At 46.7% G+C, this 14145-nt stretch overlaps 1 protein-coding gene across 2 annotated transcripts in view; it reads left to right on the top strand.

The window, feature by feature from the left end:
• Positions 1-1144: 1144 nt before the first annotated feature.
• The window catches only part of MTHFR (methylenetetrahydrofolate reductase), a 28340-nt gene continuing 15339 nt past the window's right edge, over positions 1145-14145 (top strand). The window contains exons 1-5 of one of the 2 annotated variants that reach the window (XM_033159414.1): positions 1145-1283; positions 8469-8735; positions 9622-9860; positions 11654-11764; positions 13233-13426. In XM_033159414.1, coding sequence (XP_033015305.1) covers positions 8479-8735; positions 9622-9860; positions 11654-11764; positions 13233-13426 — 801 coding nt within the window. In that variant the 5' untranslated portion in view covers positions 1145-1283; positions 8469-8478. Of the gene's footprint in view, positions 1284-5341; positions 5533-8468; positions 8736-9621; positions 9861-11653; positions 11765-13232; positions 13427-14145 lie in introns of those variants that run through there. The other variant, XM_033159415.1, reaches the window with a different exon arrangement.

Raw genomic sequence — 14145 nt, 5'->3', positions numbered from 1 at the left:
GAGATGTGGATGGTCGGGTGATTATGAGCGATCAGATTTGCATCTGAGCATCCGAATTGTTATCGTCCGCCTCCCCCTCCCCTCTCTGGCCAACTTGTCCTTCTGCTTCTGGAAAGAAGTGGATCTAAAATGGCGTTGCAGTGGATTTCAGGTCCCCTCTCTGTACATAGGGAAACTGGACGGTGTGAAAGTGTAGGTGGCATGGTTATACTCCTATTACACCTAGGCTGGCTATTTGGCAGTCAAGACCGAAAATCCCGGAAATTTCTCTTCTGGAACGTAGGAAAGAGACAACCCTTCAATAGGCTATCTATTCATTTGTGGCCCTTTTCTGACACTCAAAAAACAGCCGCCTGAAGCACCCTTTGGCCAGATTGTAGTGAACTTGCTGCTTTATTTAAAAGCATGACTTTCAAAAGCAACTATTTAAAAGCAAATATACCGTTTTTAAGTTTTGCTCACTTAAGAGATATTTGAAATATTAAGCGCTAATGTTTTAAAAGTCTGTGAGTGGCATGCAACTTAAAAACAAGAAGCAGTATCATAAAAGACGACTGTTGGTGTTTGTGTGTCTTAAGTCTGCAATGAAGACAAAAACTTTGCAGAAACATTATAAGTGTGTGTGTGTGTGTGTGTGAGAGAGAGAGAGAGAGAGAGAGGTTGTAAATAAACAAGCAGGCACCAGGCAAAAAACTTTATTTTTCTCCTGTCAGGCCTTTGGCTTTTACTTTTTCTGTGGCCTCTTTCAGTGAGTGGGATGTTAGTCCTGCCTTTTAAAAATATGAACGTTAGATTTTTTTTTCCTGGTTTTGTTGCTTTTAATCTAAGTGTGGCTTGGAGTTACTTTTGCATCATCATCATGGACTAATACGTTTAATTAAATAATAATAATGACAGGAGAGAAATTGGACCCTGCCATTGATTATTATTGTTTGCTTATGTGATTGTGAGGAAATGGGGCAGCTGAGAGAAAAGCGAGGCGTTTGGGACGGTATCCAGGCAACGATATAACGGCTTCCATCTTGGCTGACGCGTGAAGCCGGGCGGGGCGGGGCAGCCCTTTATTGGCCGCCATCTTGGAATCGGGCACAAAGCAGCATTTAAAGGAAGGCGTGGCTTCACACATTTTCAAGGAGGTGGGAGGAGCGAGGAACCGAAAGCGTGCCTGTGTGCGTGCACGCGTGGGCGCGAGAGCAACTTTTTCCTCCTCGCCCGCCGCCTCGGATCGAGACCCAGACGACCCTCCTCTCCCCTACCCCACAGGGGGAGACGCCGGAGAAAAGGTGAGTGAAGGAAAGCGAGCGAGCTAGCTAGCGTGGGGGATGCGCGCGTGCGTGTGTGGAAGGGTCCAACTTTCAGGAAGACGGGGGGGGCGGTCTCTTGACCAGAAGTCCCCTTTTCTCAGCGGTTTTTAATTAATGGAAGAGACCATTTTGGGAAGTTAAAAAAGGGGGGGAGCGAGGAGGCTAAACCCTTGTTTCTTCTCTCCCCCCTCTTACTTCCACTAAAAGAAATAATATTTATAATATACGATAATCATAATGCAGCTTATAGTAACAATAGCAACACATAAGCACCACAATATAAGATATAATAATTATAATATTGTAGTAATTATATTATTTTATTATATTGTACTAATTATAATATTGCAAAGTAAGGCGGGAAGACAGACTTTTCTTCCTCTTGTAAATCCGTTTGGTCTATCCAGCTTAGCAATGCTAATGAACTAAAGCTAATGAACTTGCCCCGCTGCTTCTGTTACAATTGCAGTCGGTGCATTTAGAAGCAGTTTGGGTCACGATTCCACCACCTGAAATTAGACCCGCATTTCGGGAATGAGAAACAGGATCTGGGTGTCTCCTCAGCAGAGCTGCTGCTCACATAACCCTTTCAGAGCTGGTTTCTGCTCCAGTTGTAATTATTCTTGGCTCTCCATGGCACCAGGAATACTACTTTTTTTCTCCAGAGTGGCTGCCAGCTGGAGAGAGTCCCAGTCAAGGAGCCAGGATCAGGTTCCCTCCTTAGCAAACTTTGATCAGTACCAAAATCCCCACCAACTTTGATCCATACCCACAGTGATAACTCCAGCAGGAATGCAGTCAGGCTGCTAGGTTAGTTGAGGTGATGGGAGCAAGCAAGTTTCTCTCTCTCTCTCTCTTACGTACACACAGCAGAGGATTGCATCCTGAGCTCAGGTGAAAAAGATGACTAAAGCCGTGACTGTGTGTCTGAGTTTGGACTCAGATCCTACTTGCTATCCTTCCCGCTGCAGCATTTTGGTTAGCCACTGTGAGAACAGGATGCTGGCCTTAGATGGCAATTGTTCTCCTGATCCAGCAGTCTCTTCTTAGGACACTAACTACATCCCTGGGCAGGACAAGTGAAAACCCAGTGTAAAATGTGCTGTGAGTCACCTCCGCTGCTTTTAAAGGTAAAGGTAAAGGGACCCCTGACCGTTAAGTCCAGTCGCGGACGACTCTGGGGTTGCGGTGCTCATCTCGCTTTACTGGCCGAGGGAGCCGGCATACAGCTTCCGGGTCATGTGGCCAGCATGACTAAGCCGCTTCTGGCGAACCAGAGCAGCGCACGGAAACACCATTTACCTTCCTGCTGGAGCGGTACCTATTTATCTACTTGCACTTTGACGTGCTTTTGAACTGCTAGGTGGGCAGGAGCTGGGACCGAGCAACGGGAGCTCACCCTGTCGCGGGGATTCGAACCGCTGACCTTCTGATCAGCAAACCCTAGGTTTAGACCGCAGCCCCACCCGCGTACTGCCACAGCGCCACCCGGCTGCTTTTACTGTTGGTTATTGATTTGGAAATGTTCCTGGCCTTCCAAGATCCACCTGCTTCTAAAATGAATGCCAGCATTCTGACTTGGAGGTGACAGCTGGCTGTGTTCCTAAGATATGGGGCGAGTGGGAAAAAGAAGCCCTAGCAACCAGCAACGCAGAAATTTTCATCCTGGGCTAAATCCTATGCAGAACTGACTTCTTAGAATTTGCAAACATCCCCCCCCCCCCAGCTCACCTTAGATGGCTTTTGTTGCTTGGGAGAAGGGGTGAGGGTTGAGGAGCTACTTGGCAGTAAGAATCAATTACGGTAGCTCAGCCAGCCAGGGCATTGCTGGAAAAACCTTGAATCTTTGCTGCTCTTGTTTTTTTTCCGAGATTGGATAAGGCTAATCTGCTGCCTTGGGCTACAACTCCCATCAACCACAGCCGGTCCAGGGGCACCCTGTGTAAACTCCTTTGGAAGGCTTATGCCATAACAAATAAGCCAGCCCAGGGATGTGTTAGATCAAAGGGGCCGTTATTCCCACCAGGGCAACCTTCTGAGGGCCACATGCCCGTGGTGAGTGGGTCCAGAGGCGAAAGTGGGTTGGGGAGCCAATATAGATTTTATCTTTGCTGCTAGCAGCAATGGCTTTGCTCTGCCTCCACAGCCGAAGGCAGCATGTCCTCTGCATCCCAGTTGCTGGAAACTTCAGGAGGGGAGAGGGCTCTGGAACTCAAGTCCTGCTTGTGGGCTTCCCATTGGGGCAGTCGGCCAATTTTTGCATGCTCACAGGCCCCACTCTCTTTCATCCAGACAAGCAAAATGCATTACAGTATTGGGGTTCAAAGAAAACATTCCGGCCAGGTCAAGGAAAAAAAAGGTGTGTGAAGAAGCAAGGCCATTGACGGGTATGGTCTGCAGAGAGTTTGAGGGCCTGGTGGAGAGACGCAGTGGCCACATTTGTTCTCTGGGAGCCTGAGGTTCCCCACCCCAAGTTAGCCTTTTTGGGTGCCACAAAGTTCCTTGCCAGTTTTGCGGCTGTGTGATTGTTTTCTTCCCTTTCTTTTTTATTAAAAATGCAGTAAAATGGCTACATACAAATTCAATAAAGCCAAGAATACAGCACAAAGTGATACATAGTGTAGCAATAGCAGTTTCAGAGCTACAATGTCAAAACAAAATAAAAAATAAAAATTTCCTTCCAGTAGCACCTTAGAGACCAACTAAGTTTGTTCTTGGTATGAGCTTTTGTGTGCTTGCACACTTCTTCAGACATGAAAGCTCATACCAATAACAAACTTAGTTGGTCTCTAAGGTGCTACTGGAAGAAATTGTTTATTTTTTATTTTGTTTTGACTATGGCAGACCAACACGGCTACCTACCTGTAACTAGAGCCACAATGTGTTGATTGAAACCTGAGAAAATAGAATAGTTTTCTAACCACCTGCCTATACTATATGAAGCAGGTGCCAGGCAAATGTCATTTTACATGCTCTTAAAACACTGGCAGTCTGTATAGGTTCTCCACAGATGGGTTTGTCAGGCTGGCAGGAGAACTTTACTTTCCTCTTAAGTATGAAAAGAAGGGAGACACTGTGCAGTTCTTGCGCATAACAAAAGCTTACTTATCAAACCTTTATTAGCCATTTACAAGTAAAATCGCGAGAGAAGGAATCACATACAGGAACTTTAAAAATATATAAACACAAAGAAACAACAATTAAACTCATAGGCTGATTCTATGTGTGTATATGTAAAATCTAGAATTTCCTCCTGTTAAAGTACTCCTTGAAGCACTGCTGCCAAAAAACACCCCCACAGTCACCCCTTGGTCAATGTCAGAGAGACAGAATCCAACACTTCCACCCTGCTGCGGTTTCAAACCACCCAAAAGGGGGAACAACACGTGTTCACGCAGCGTACTGTTGTAGTGGACAATAAAAGAGAATATGCTCTACAGTGTCCGGCACATTCAGGGAACATCTGCAGTATCTCTTGTTTCTGGGAATATTCTGATATCTACCCCTGACAAAAGCCGAGGGAAAGATATTCACCATAACAAAAGCACGTTTTCGGTGGCGGTGTCCTTACTGTAAAAAGGATGAGGGCCCCTAATTTTGATTTCTTTTGAGAGGGTCAGCAGGGAATATATAGCTCTGCTCTCGGAACTTAAAACATTTTGCAAAAGAGAGCACCGTGCACAGCGGCTCTTGTACAAACAACGGGGCATTCAGACCAGACAATCAAAGGGAGCGTTTATGCTTAACAAACAGAAGGGTTTCTCTAGAGGGCTGGATCTCCACTGCCCATTGGAGCAACGGGCAGAGAACCATGCCCCTCCGATTGGAGGGAGTGCCAGGGCCAGCCTCTGATTGGCAAGCCAGGTCTGGCACCCGCAGGTGTGGGCTGGGCTCTGGTTGGAGCAGGAGGGTGCCTTTGAATGCACACCTTAGAGTGGGGGGGGGAAGGGGGTTGGCTTTGTATATGCAGTTACTGAGAGCCCAAGTGGCGTCTCTGTTTGCATAGCTGTAGAGCGGAGGCTTAGAGGCGGCGGCTGCTGTTGGCGGGAGTCCATTTTGGAGAGTGGCTGTGCACTCGATCCAAGCAAGGTCAGCGAGCCTGAGACTCTCACTGTGTGTGCACGTGGACAGCCGGAGTAAATAACCTGGAGCGCAATAAAAAGCCTGTCCAGCTGGAGAAACACTCCAAGCTGCAGTGGACAGTTGCATGGAAGGATCACTCCACCAGGCAAGTGTTGCGATGGGTCTTGCAGGATTGTGCTGTTGTCCCTTCTCCCCTCCTTGCTACTTGCCCAGCCCCGATCTCCGCCTTGGAAATAGCCTTTACTGTAAATGACCTTCTGCTCCAACTCCCTTTGCTCAGAGTGGGAGCCTGAAAAATCTCACCTGCAAAAAAGGCAAACGATTTCTTAACCCTTGTTGCCTCGCAGAGCCCCTGAATGTTTAGATTTGTGTGTGTTTTGTGACAGCCATGGAAAGAGAAGAGTCTTAGTTCGGTGGTGGAGGAAATCTTGCTTTGTGTCCCGGGCGCAGATCCCCAGTGGCATCTCCTGGTAGGGCTGGGAATGTTTCGCGCCTGAAGCCCTGGAGAGCTGCTGCCAGCCAGTGTTGACAGTCCTGGGGCTGATGGGCTGAGTCAGTCTGGGGCAGCCTTTCTCAACCTTGGGTCCCTTGTTGGACTACAACTCCCATCATCCCTGACCACTAGTCTTGCTAGCTAGGGTTGATGGGAGCTGTAGGCAAAAAACATCTGGGGGCCCAAGGTTGAGAACCACTGGTCTAGGGCACCTTACTATGGGGGTCCTGGTCTTGAGGATTCCTTGGCTGATGCGTGTGGAGAAAACGAGGCAAAGTGGCTCTGCAATGTATGTTTTTATTAGAAGTAATGTCTCCAACTGTCTGACTCAGAGTAGACCCATTGAAATTGGCCAGGTCCGTTAATGTCGACGGATCTGCACAGCTCATAATGTTTGTCTAGCTAACAGCTGAGCAACTTCCCCTGAGGAAAGGATCACATATGGAATTACTCGTTTAATAACAATTGCACCTTATCAGCCTTGCATCTTATCTGCTGTAAATATGTGCCCTATTTTTCTTTCTTTCCTGGATGTGTGTGAGATAGTTAATTGCAATTAAACCTGTTAATTAGGCATGTGTTTGTGCAGCTCTTAGATGTGGATTCTCCTCTCAGCTGAGCAAGTCCTAGGCATTTTCATGCCACCCTTCCGTCAAAAAAGGCTTACAAATGTCGCTGAAGACACAATCTCCACCCTCACCCTCGCAATCTAAAGTCGCATCCAAACCAGACATGATTTAAATCCAGTTTCCCTCCCCAAAAGGATCCTGGGAAATGCACTTTGTTTAGGGGTGCTGAGAATGGTGAGGGGTAAACTACAGTTCCCAGGATCCTTTGAAGGAAGCAACATGCTTTTAAATATATGGGTGTGGGTGTGGCCTATGAGACATGACACTAAAGGAAAGAGGAGTGGGAGGGAAGAGGAGGTGAAAGCAAGTCCAGGATCTAATTATTAGTTACAGTCAGTGCTTTTTATGGGGGGGGGGTATTCAAGGGTACGCAGTACCAGCACCGTTTTCCCTAGAAGAAAAGCACTGGTTATTTGCTGCAGCCAGAATGTCAGTGGCTTACCATTGGAAATCCGACTCGCCTCCTGAGAGGAGTGACTAGTGAAAGAATGAGACATTGTGCCGTCAGGACACCTGACACACAAACGGGGAGTCCTTAATGGTCGAACAAAAATAGACCACTTTTATTCAATTTGATATAAGTTTTCCTCCTATGTTAACTCGTCCTCGCAGCCCACTAAACCCCCTGTTTACACACAAACACAAAATGTGGAGAGGCTTTATCGAGAAGTAATTTGACTCACTTTTTTATTCTTACACGTGATAAATGTACGTGGCTCTGCATTCCCACTTGTCTCCCGGTTTTCCACTCGCCTCTGTATTCTCATTTTTGTTTTTCTATTTGTATTTTTTTGCACTCATTGTTCTTTTTTAATTTTTTGGGACAAAGTAATAAGAATAAATAAATAAGGATAAAAATGTGCGCCCCATCCCCGAGACCATTCCATTGTAACTATCCAACCTCCCAAAATTTCAACACCTCTTGCGATGGATTCCGTTTTAACAGTACAAATTCTACAAACACCTTCCCTATCTCCTCGAAATCGTTTCTCCTGCATATTCCCTGTCTTGCCTTAATGGCTATATCCCACACTTCTTTATAGCATTCTTTCATCTTATATTCTCCTTGCCCCTTCCACTTCTTAGCTATAATAATTCGTTCAGCTTTCAATAAATTTGTGAGCAAGTCCTTCATAGCCAGCAAATCTTCCACCCCATCTTAATTTGGTGGTAATGCAACCTCTGGACTTTTGCATTCATTGTTCTTGCTGCATCTTGTATGTGCTTTTATGTCAGTAACCATTCTGTGTGAAAAATGATGATGACAACAGTAAAGTTTCTTATTAAAAAAGAAAGAAAGAAAGAAATGAACAACTGGTTATATTCACGGGTTGCAGTGAATAAAAAAATCTGAGGGAGAGGAGAAAGAAATTGCTGGTTTTTTTAGCCATATTAATAGAGCAACCTTCCAGTTCCAACTATTTTCCTTTGCCTGATGGAATGGCTGCTGAACAGGCTGTTCCTGTTGTCCCTGACCATTGGCTGTGCTGGCTGGAGCTGATGGGAGTTGTTGATAAAAATGAGTAAAAAGGTAAAGGACCCCTGGACAGTTATGTCCAGTCAAAGGTGACTATGGGGTTGCAGTGCTCATCTCACTGTCAGGCTGAGGGAGCCGACGTTTGTCCACAGACAGCTTTCCGGGTCATGTGGCCAGCAGGACTAAATCGCTTCTGGCGCGATGGGACACCATGATGGAAACCAGAGTGCATGGAAACACTGTTTACCTTCCTGCCGCAGCGGTACCTATTTATCTACTTGCACTGGTGTGCTTTCAAACTGCTAGGCTGGCAGGAGCTGGGACAAAGCAAAGGGAGCTCACCGTGTCACGGGGATTCGAACCGCTGACCTTCCAATTGGCAAGCCCAAGTTGTTGATAAGCAGCTTCCAGTGGGGGCACCTCAGGCTAGCATAAGTGGCCTCCTGCGTGCTTAACCTTTCTCCCCACTTCCTGCTTCCCAGGTCTCTCGCCATGGTGAACGAGTCCTTCGGCGCCGGCAACGGGGTGGCCGTCCTCGGCAACGGGGCGGCCGTCGTGAGGTCCGACGGCAGCAGCGGCAGCGACAGCTCCAAGGAAAGCTCACGATGCTCCACCCCTGTCCTCGACACCGAGCGGCACGACCGCCTGTGGGAGAAGATGCGGAGGCGGCAGGAGTCTGGGGACAAGTGGTTCTCCCTGGAGTTCTTCCCTCCGAGGACGTCCAACGGGGCCGTCAACCTGATCTCCAGGTGAGTAGGGTGCTCCAGGGCAGGCCGTTGAAATCCGAGCATTGTGTTGAAGACGCTGTATGTGTTGCCAGTGGGAGATGGATGGCGGGAGCACGGGGTTAAACTATGGAACTCACTGCCACAAGAATGTGTGGTGACCTCGTGAGAGCTTAATAAGAATCACACCTGTGTAGTGTAGCATCCTCATCTCAGTGGGAAGCCCAGAAGCAGGGCCTGAGCTCAGCAGCAACTCAGCCCACCACATGTGGTCTCCAGCATCTGGTAGGGTGGCACTGTGGTCTAAACCACTGAGCCTTTTGGGCTTGCTGATTGGAAGGTCGGCGGTTCGAATCCCTGTCACGGAGTGAGCTCCCATTGCTCTATCCCAGCTCCTGCCAACCTAACAGTTCAAAAGCATACCAGTGGGAGTAGATTTTTTCCTTTTTTTTTTTTTTTGGAAAGAGTTACAAGCTTGGTGGATCACGGGTATGCTGTGTGCTGTAGTGTATCTTGTTTTCAGTAAGGCTTTTGACAAAGCCCCCCCCCCTCAATATTATTGTAGAGAAGCTGGTAAATTGAGGTTTGGATGAGGTTATTGCGCAGGTGGCCCTGAGTCTCTTGGGCCTGCCGATCGGAATGTTGGCGGTTCGAATCCCCGTGACGGGGTGAGCTCCCATTGCTCTGTCCTGCCAACCTAGCAGTTCGAAAGCACACCAGTGCAAGTAGATAAATAGGTACCACTACTAGCTACTGCTAATACCTAGTAGAAAAGCCTCTGGCTTTCCCCAAAATGTTATTTTAAACATTTTTTTCCGACTCATTGTAAATCATTTCCCAGAATGCTTTTGTTACCTTGCCCGTCCACCACAAAAAATTTTATTTGTTTCTGTTGGGTGACAATCTGCAGGCTTGAGCGCATGGGTGCGGGCGGCCCGCTCTTCATCGATGTGACCTGGCACCCTGCTGGCGACCCAGGCTCCGACAAGGAAACCTCCTCCATGATGATGGCAAGCACAGCGCTCAACTACTGTGGCCTGGACACTGTCCTCCACATGACCTGCTGCAACCAGACCAAGGAGATGATCACGGCGCACTTGCAGAAGGCCAAGCGGCTAGGTCTCAAGAACATCATGGCGCTGCGTGGAGGTGAGTTGCCTCTCGGCCCGCTTGTCAGAAATCGAGGAAAGATGGTAGCTAGATAATGGAGCGGCTGCTGTTACCTTGGGCCTGAGAGAAATGGGGTTGTGGGGCTTCTCTTTTGGCTCTCTTAAACCCCTTCTGCTGGTCATTCCATAAGTGAGGAGTGCCCACATTTTCTATTTTTCCTCCTCCCTCCTAACCCATCTTCCTTTTGTGTCGAGTCTGTTTTAGACATAACAAAGAGCAAGTGCTCGATTTGACTTTCCGCCCTCCTCCATCCCCGTCTTTCTTTCATCTTTGGTTCAGATTGTAATAATTATTTTAACGGAGAACGAATTTATCCTCCTCCTCCCAGTTCCTCTTTGTGTTGCATTTCTCTTTAGATTGTAAATCTGGGGCCAGCCTTATTGTTGGATCTGCGTATGCTGCTCTGGGAGCCTACGGTACTTTGTTTTATTTGTTTTGGCTGAAGGAAGAGGTAGTGATAACAGGACTAAGCCAGGCCTTTCAGGAGCAGACATGGGTTTCCATCTAGGATGAAAGTTTTCTATTCACTGAGCCTCTGCTGTCTGTCAGAGGGACCAGGAAAGCAGTAGGTAGAAATTCCTGCTTTGTTGATCCATATCGGGGGTAGGCAACCTAAGGCCTGGGGGCCGGATGTGCCCCAATCGCCTTCTCAATCCGGCCTGTGGACGGTCCAGGAATCAACGTGTTTTTCCATAAGTAGAATGTGTCCTTTTATTAAAAATTCATCTCTGTGTTACTTGTGGGGCCTGTCTGGTGTTTTTATATGAGTAGAATGTGTGCTTTTATTTAAAATGCACCTCTGGGTTATTTGTGGGGCATAGGAATTCATTCATATTTTTTTTCCAAAATATAGTCCGGCACCCCACAAGGTCTGAGGGACGGTGGACCAGCCCACGGCTGAAAAAGCTTGCTGACCGCTGATCCATATGGAAGGAGGAGGCCTAATTTTTAATACACATCCATGTGCACTGGATGTCTTGTCCAGGGCTTGTTTAACCATTAAGGAAAATAAGTACGTGCTTAGAGCATCAAGGGACAGGGGGCAGCACAGAAAATTTTCATTGTCCGATTTACCATGGATCATATGGTGCAGCTGAACCAGGTTCCACAAAAAAAACTCTCTCCGCATAAACCCAAAATGAGCTGAGCGTTCATTTTCTCAGTTGAAGTATATTAATTAATTCTGCCTGTTTTCTGTGAGCCACTAAGGGATGAGGAGGGAAGATACTGGAGGGCGGGGGAATCCCAGCAGAACAAGGCTTGGGCGCCTTATCTCTACTAAGTACAGAAGCAGGTGTGTTACGTAAGATTAATTTTGAGGATCTGATCAAAGACTTTGCAAAAGCAGGATAACTTTTTTATATATAAATAAAAGTGGAGGTATACAAAAAAAGAACATTATTTTCCATCTCACGATAGGTTTTGTTTCATTTCAAAAAATAAAATTTTGTTTTACGGTCTATTATTGTTAGCATTTTGAATTGTGTGTGTATATATATATATATATGTGTGTGTGTGTGTGTGTGTGTGTGTGTGTATATATATATATATATATATATATATATATATATATATATATATTATATATATTGGGGGCACCCAAACCTTCTAAGTGCTTAGGGCCTCTAAAGGGCTTAATCTAGCTGTGGTGTTGTCCAGGAGAGAAAAAGAAAGAAAGAAAAAGGTAGCATGAATGAAGTAAAAGCTGGTGCTGTAGGGAGTGTGTGCATTTACTAAAGTGTTGGCCTGGTACTTCCTGTCTCCTCACACAGACCCCATTGGGGAAGAGTGGCAAGAGGAGGTCGAGGGTTTCAACCACGCTGTTGACTTGGTGAAGCACATCCGTTCTGAGTTCGAGGATTACTTTGACATCTGTGTGGCAGGTAAGAGAGAGAGAGAGAGAGAGATTTTGTCGGTGTCTGTGTGCACATGCCAGTTCTACAAGGATTGCTAAAGTGAGAATCTGAGCTGGATAGAGATCCGCTCCGTGAACCGACTTTAACTCTGGTCTCGGTACATAAGAAAAGCCTGCCTTATAAGGCCGAAGGCCCAGCTAGTCCTGTTCTCAGATCCCTGAGGGGAAACGGTCAAGCAGGATTCGAACACAAGAGCAACTCTCCCCTCCTGTGGTTTACAGCAACTGGTATTCAGAAGCATCGCTGCCTCCAGCCATGGAGGCAGAACAGAGCCATCGTGGCTGGCAGCCCTTGATATTTGCCTTCTCCATGAATAGGACCTACCCTCTTTTAAAGCAATTCAGAATCTCCTTGCACGAACCTTTGCAGTCCCCCAGTAAAGTTCCCATTTTATTCTTCATTTAAATACATAATTTAGGAACGTGGGTTGACAAAAGCAGCTGAGATTAAGCAAGTCTTGCTATTCGTGCACATGATTTTTTATTCCAGTTAAAAGGTGCGACGAACCTCCACTTCACACTCTCCCCTTGTTACTAAGTGAATTTCTAATCAGGTGTTCTGGGTCACATTTCAATCCACCCCACCTGTCCCTCTGAGGTCCGTCTGTTATTTCAATTCCCTTTTATTAATAATCTGGGAATTTCTTAGTAACGGGAGTTTTCCTGTCCAGCAGCCATGGCCGGTTATATCCTCCGCTCTGGGTTTCAGGGGTTAAACTCTTCTTTGCCTACAGTTCGGGGTCTCTCTTTCATTAGATCCCCTCACTATATCAGCTAGCTAAGCCCTCTTAGCAACTCTGTGGCAATACCAGGGTTTCCGCCCGCTAGCCCCTCCTGAGGGAACTCCAAGACACAAACTATCACCCTGCAGGTCAGTTTTGTCCTTTCCCTGAGTTCACCTCCTCATGAGCATACATAACTCGCTGGACCAAATGAACGACGATATTTTCTTAGCTCAACAATAAGAAGTCTTTATTTCTTTCAGAACATAACGGTTTCAGTAATAGTTTATAAGCTTAGTTTCATAACAGTGTAAACTCTTTCTCTCAGCATCATATACACATCTTCAACGTATCCTAACCTATCCTAACCTACCCACCACTATCCTGGCCCCACGCCCTCCTTCTTCCAGTCACCACTCTCCTCACACTAACGGCTGCTCCCTCCTTTTAAAGAGCGGAATGTCCCGCCTCCCATGGGATATCTGCCACTCAAACTGGGGTACCCATTAACTCATAAAACACCGTGGGTTTCTGAAAATCCCTTAACTTAGATCCGATTCGTTACAAAAGGCTAAATTGTACAGTATATGCCTTTCATGCACGAGCCACACCTTTGCACAGTTGGGTGTCATCTGAATAATTTTGGTAAAAACAAAAAACAAAACAACCAACCTCCGCCCCTGAATTCCCCTGTCTTTCTCGTTGGCCCTGAAGGATACCCCAAGGGACACCCGGAAGCAGAGAGTTACGAGGAGGACTTGAGGCACCTGAAGGAGAAAGTGTCCGCAGGAGCCGACTTCGTCATAACGCAGCTGTTCTTTAGGTCGGAGACCTTCCTCAAGTTCTTGAAGGACTGCCAGGCTATTGGCATCACCTGCCCTGTCGTGCCCGGGATATTCCCTATACAGGTGAGTTGTGTTTGGGTCCTGCTTGTGGGATTCCCCCATCGGGGCATCTGGTTGGCCCCCCTGAGAACAGGATTCTGGACTAGATGGGCCTTGGCCTGATTCAGCAGGGCACTTCTTACATTCTATCGTGTATGTATTTGTGTGTGTGTGTGTGTGTGTGTGTGTATATATATATATATATATGTACACACACACACACACAGTGGAACCTTGGTTCTCGAACTTAATCTGTTCCAAGAGTCCGTTCGACTCCCGAAACCATTCGAAAACCAAGGCACGGCTTCTGATTGGCTGCAGGAGCTTCCTGCACTCAAGCAGAAACTGCGTCGGATGTTCGGCTTCCGAAAAACGTTCAAAAACTGTAACACTTACTTCCAAGTTTTCGGCATGCAGGAGCCAAAACATACGAGTACCAAGGCACGACTCTGTTTGTGTGTGTGTGTGTATTGCTGTTTTTGTGTTTTTAACTTTTTGCTTTTTTAAAACTGCCTTTAGACTTGAAACAATTGTATAGAGGGTGATTAATAAATTGATGATCATGATGATCTGAGTAGGGCTGGGCGATATACAGTGGTACCGTGGCTTACAGACGCTTTGGGTTACAAACTCCGCTAACCAGGAAGTGGTTGCTCCAGGTTAAGAACTTTGCGACGTTTAGATGGTGATATATTGCGATGTTGAAAACCACATGTCAGAAGCAGAAGTCCCAGCAAAGGAAG

The sequence above is a fragment of the Lacerta agilis genome, chromosome 8 (assembly GCF_009819535.1).
Source record: "Lacerta agilis isolate rLacAgi1 chromosome 8, rLacAgi1.pri, whole genome shotgun sequence".
Lineage (NCBI taxonomy): Eukaryota > Metazoa > Chordata > Lepidosauria > Squamata > Lacertidae > Lacerta > Lacerta agilis.
The sequence above is the reverse complement of the archived record's forward strand: the minus strand, read 5'-3'. Positions and strand labels throughout refer to the sequence as shown.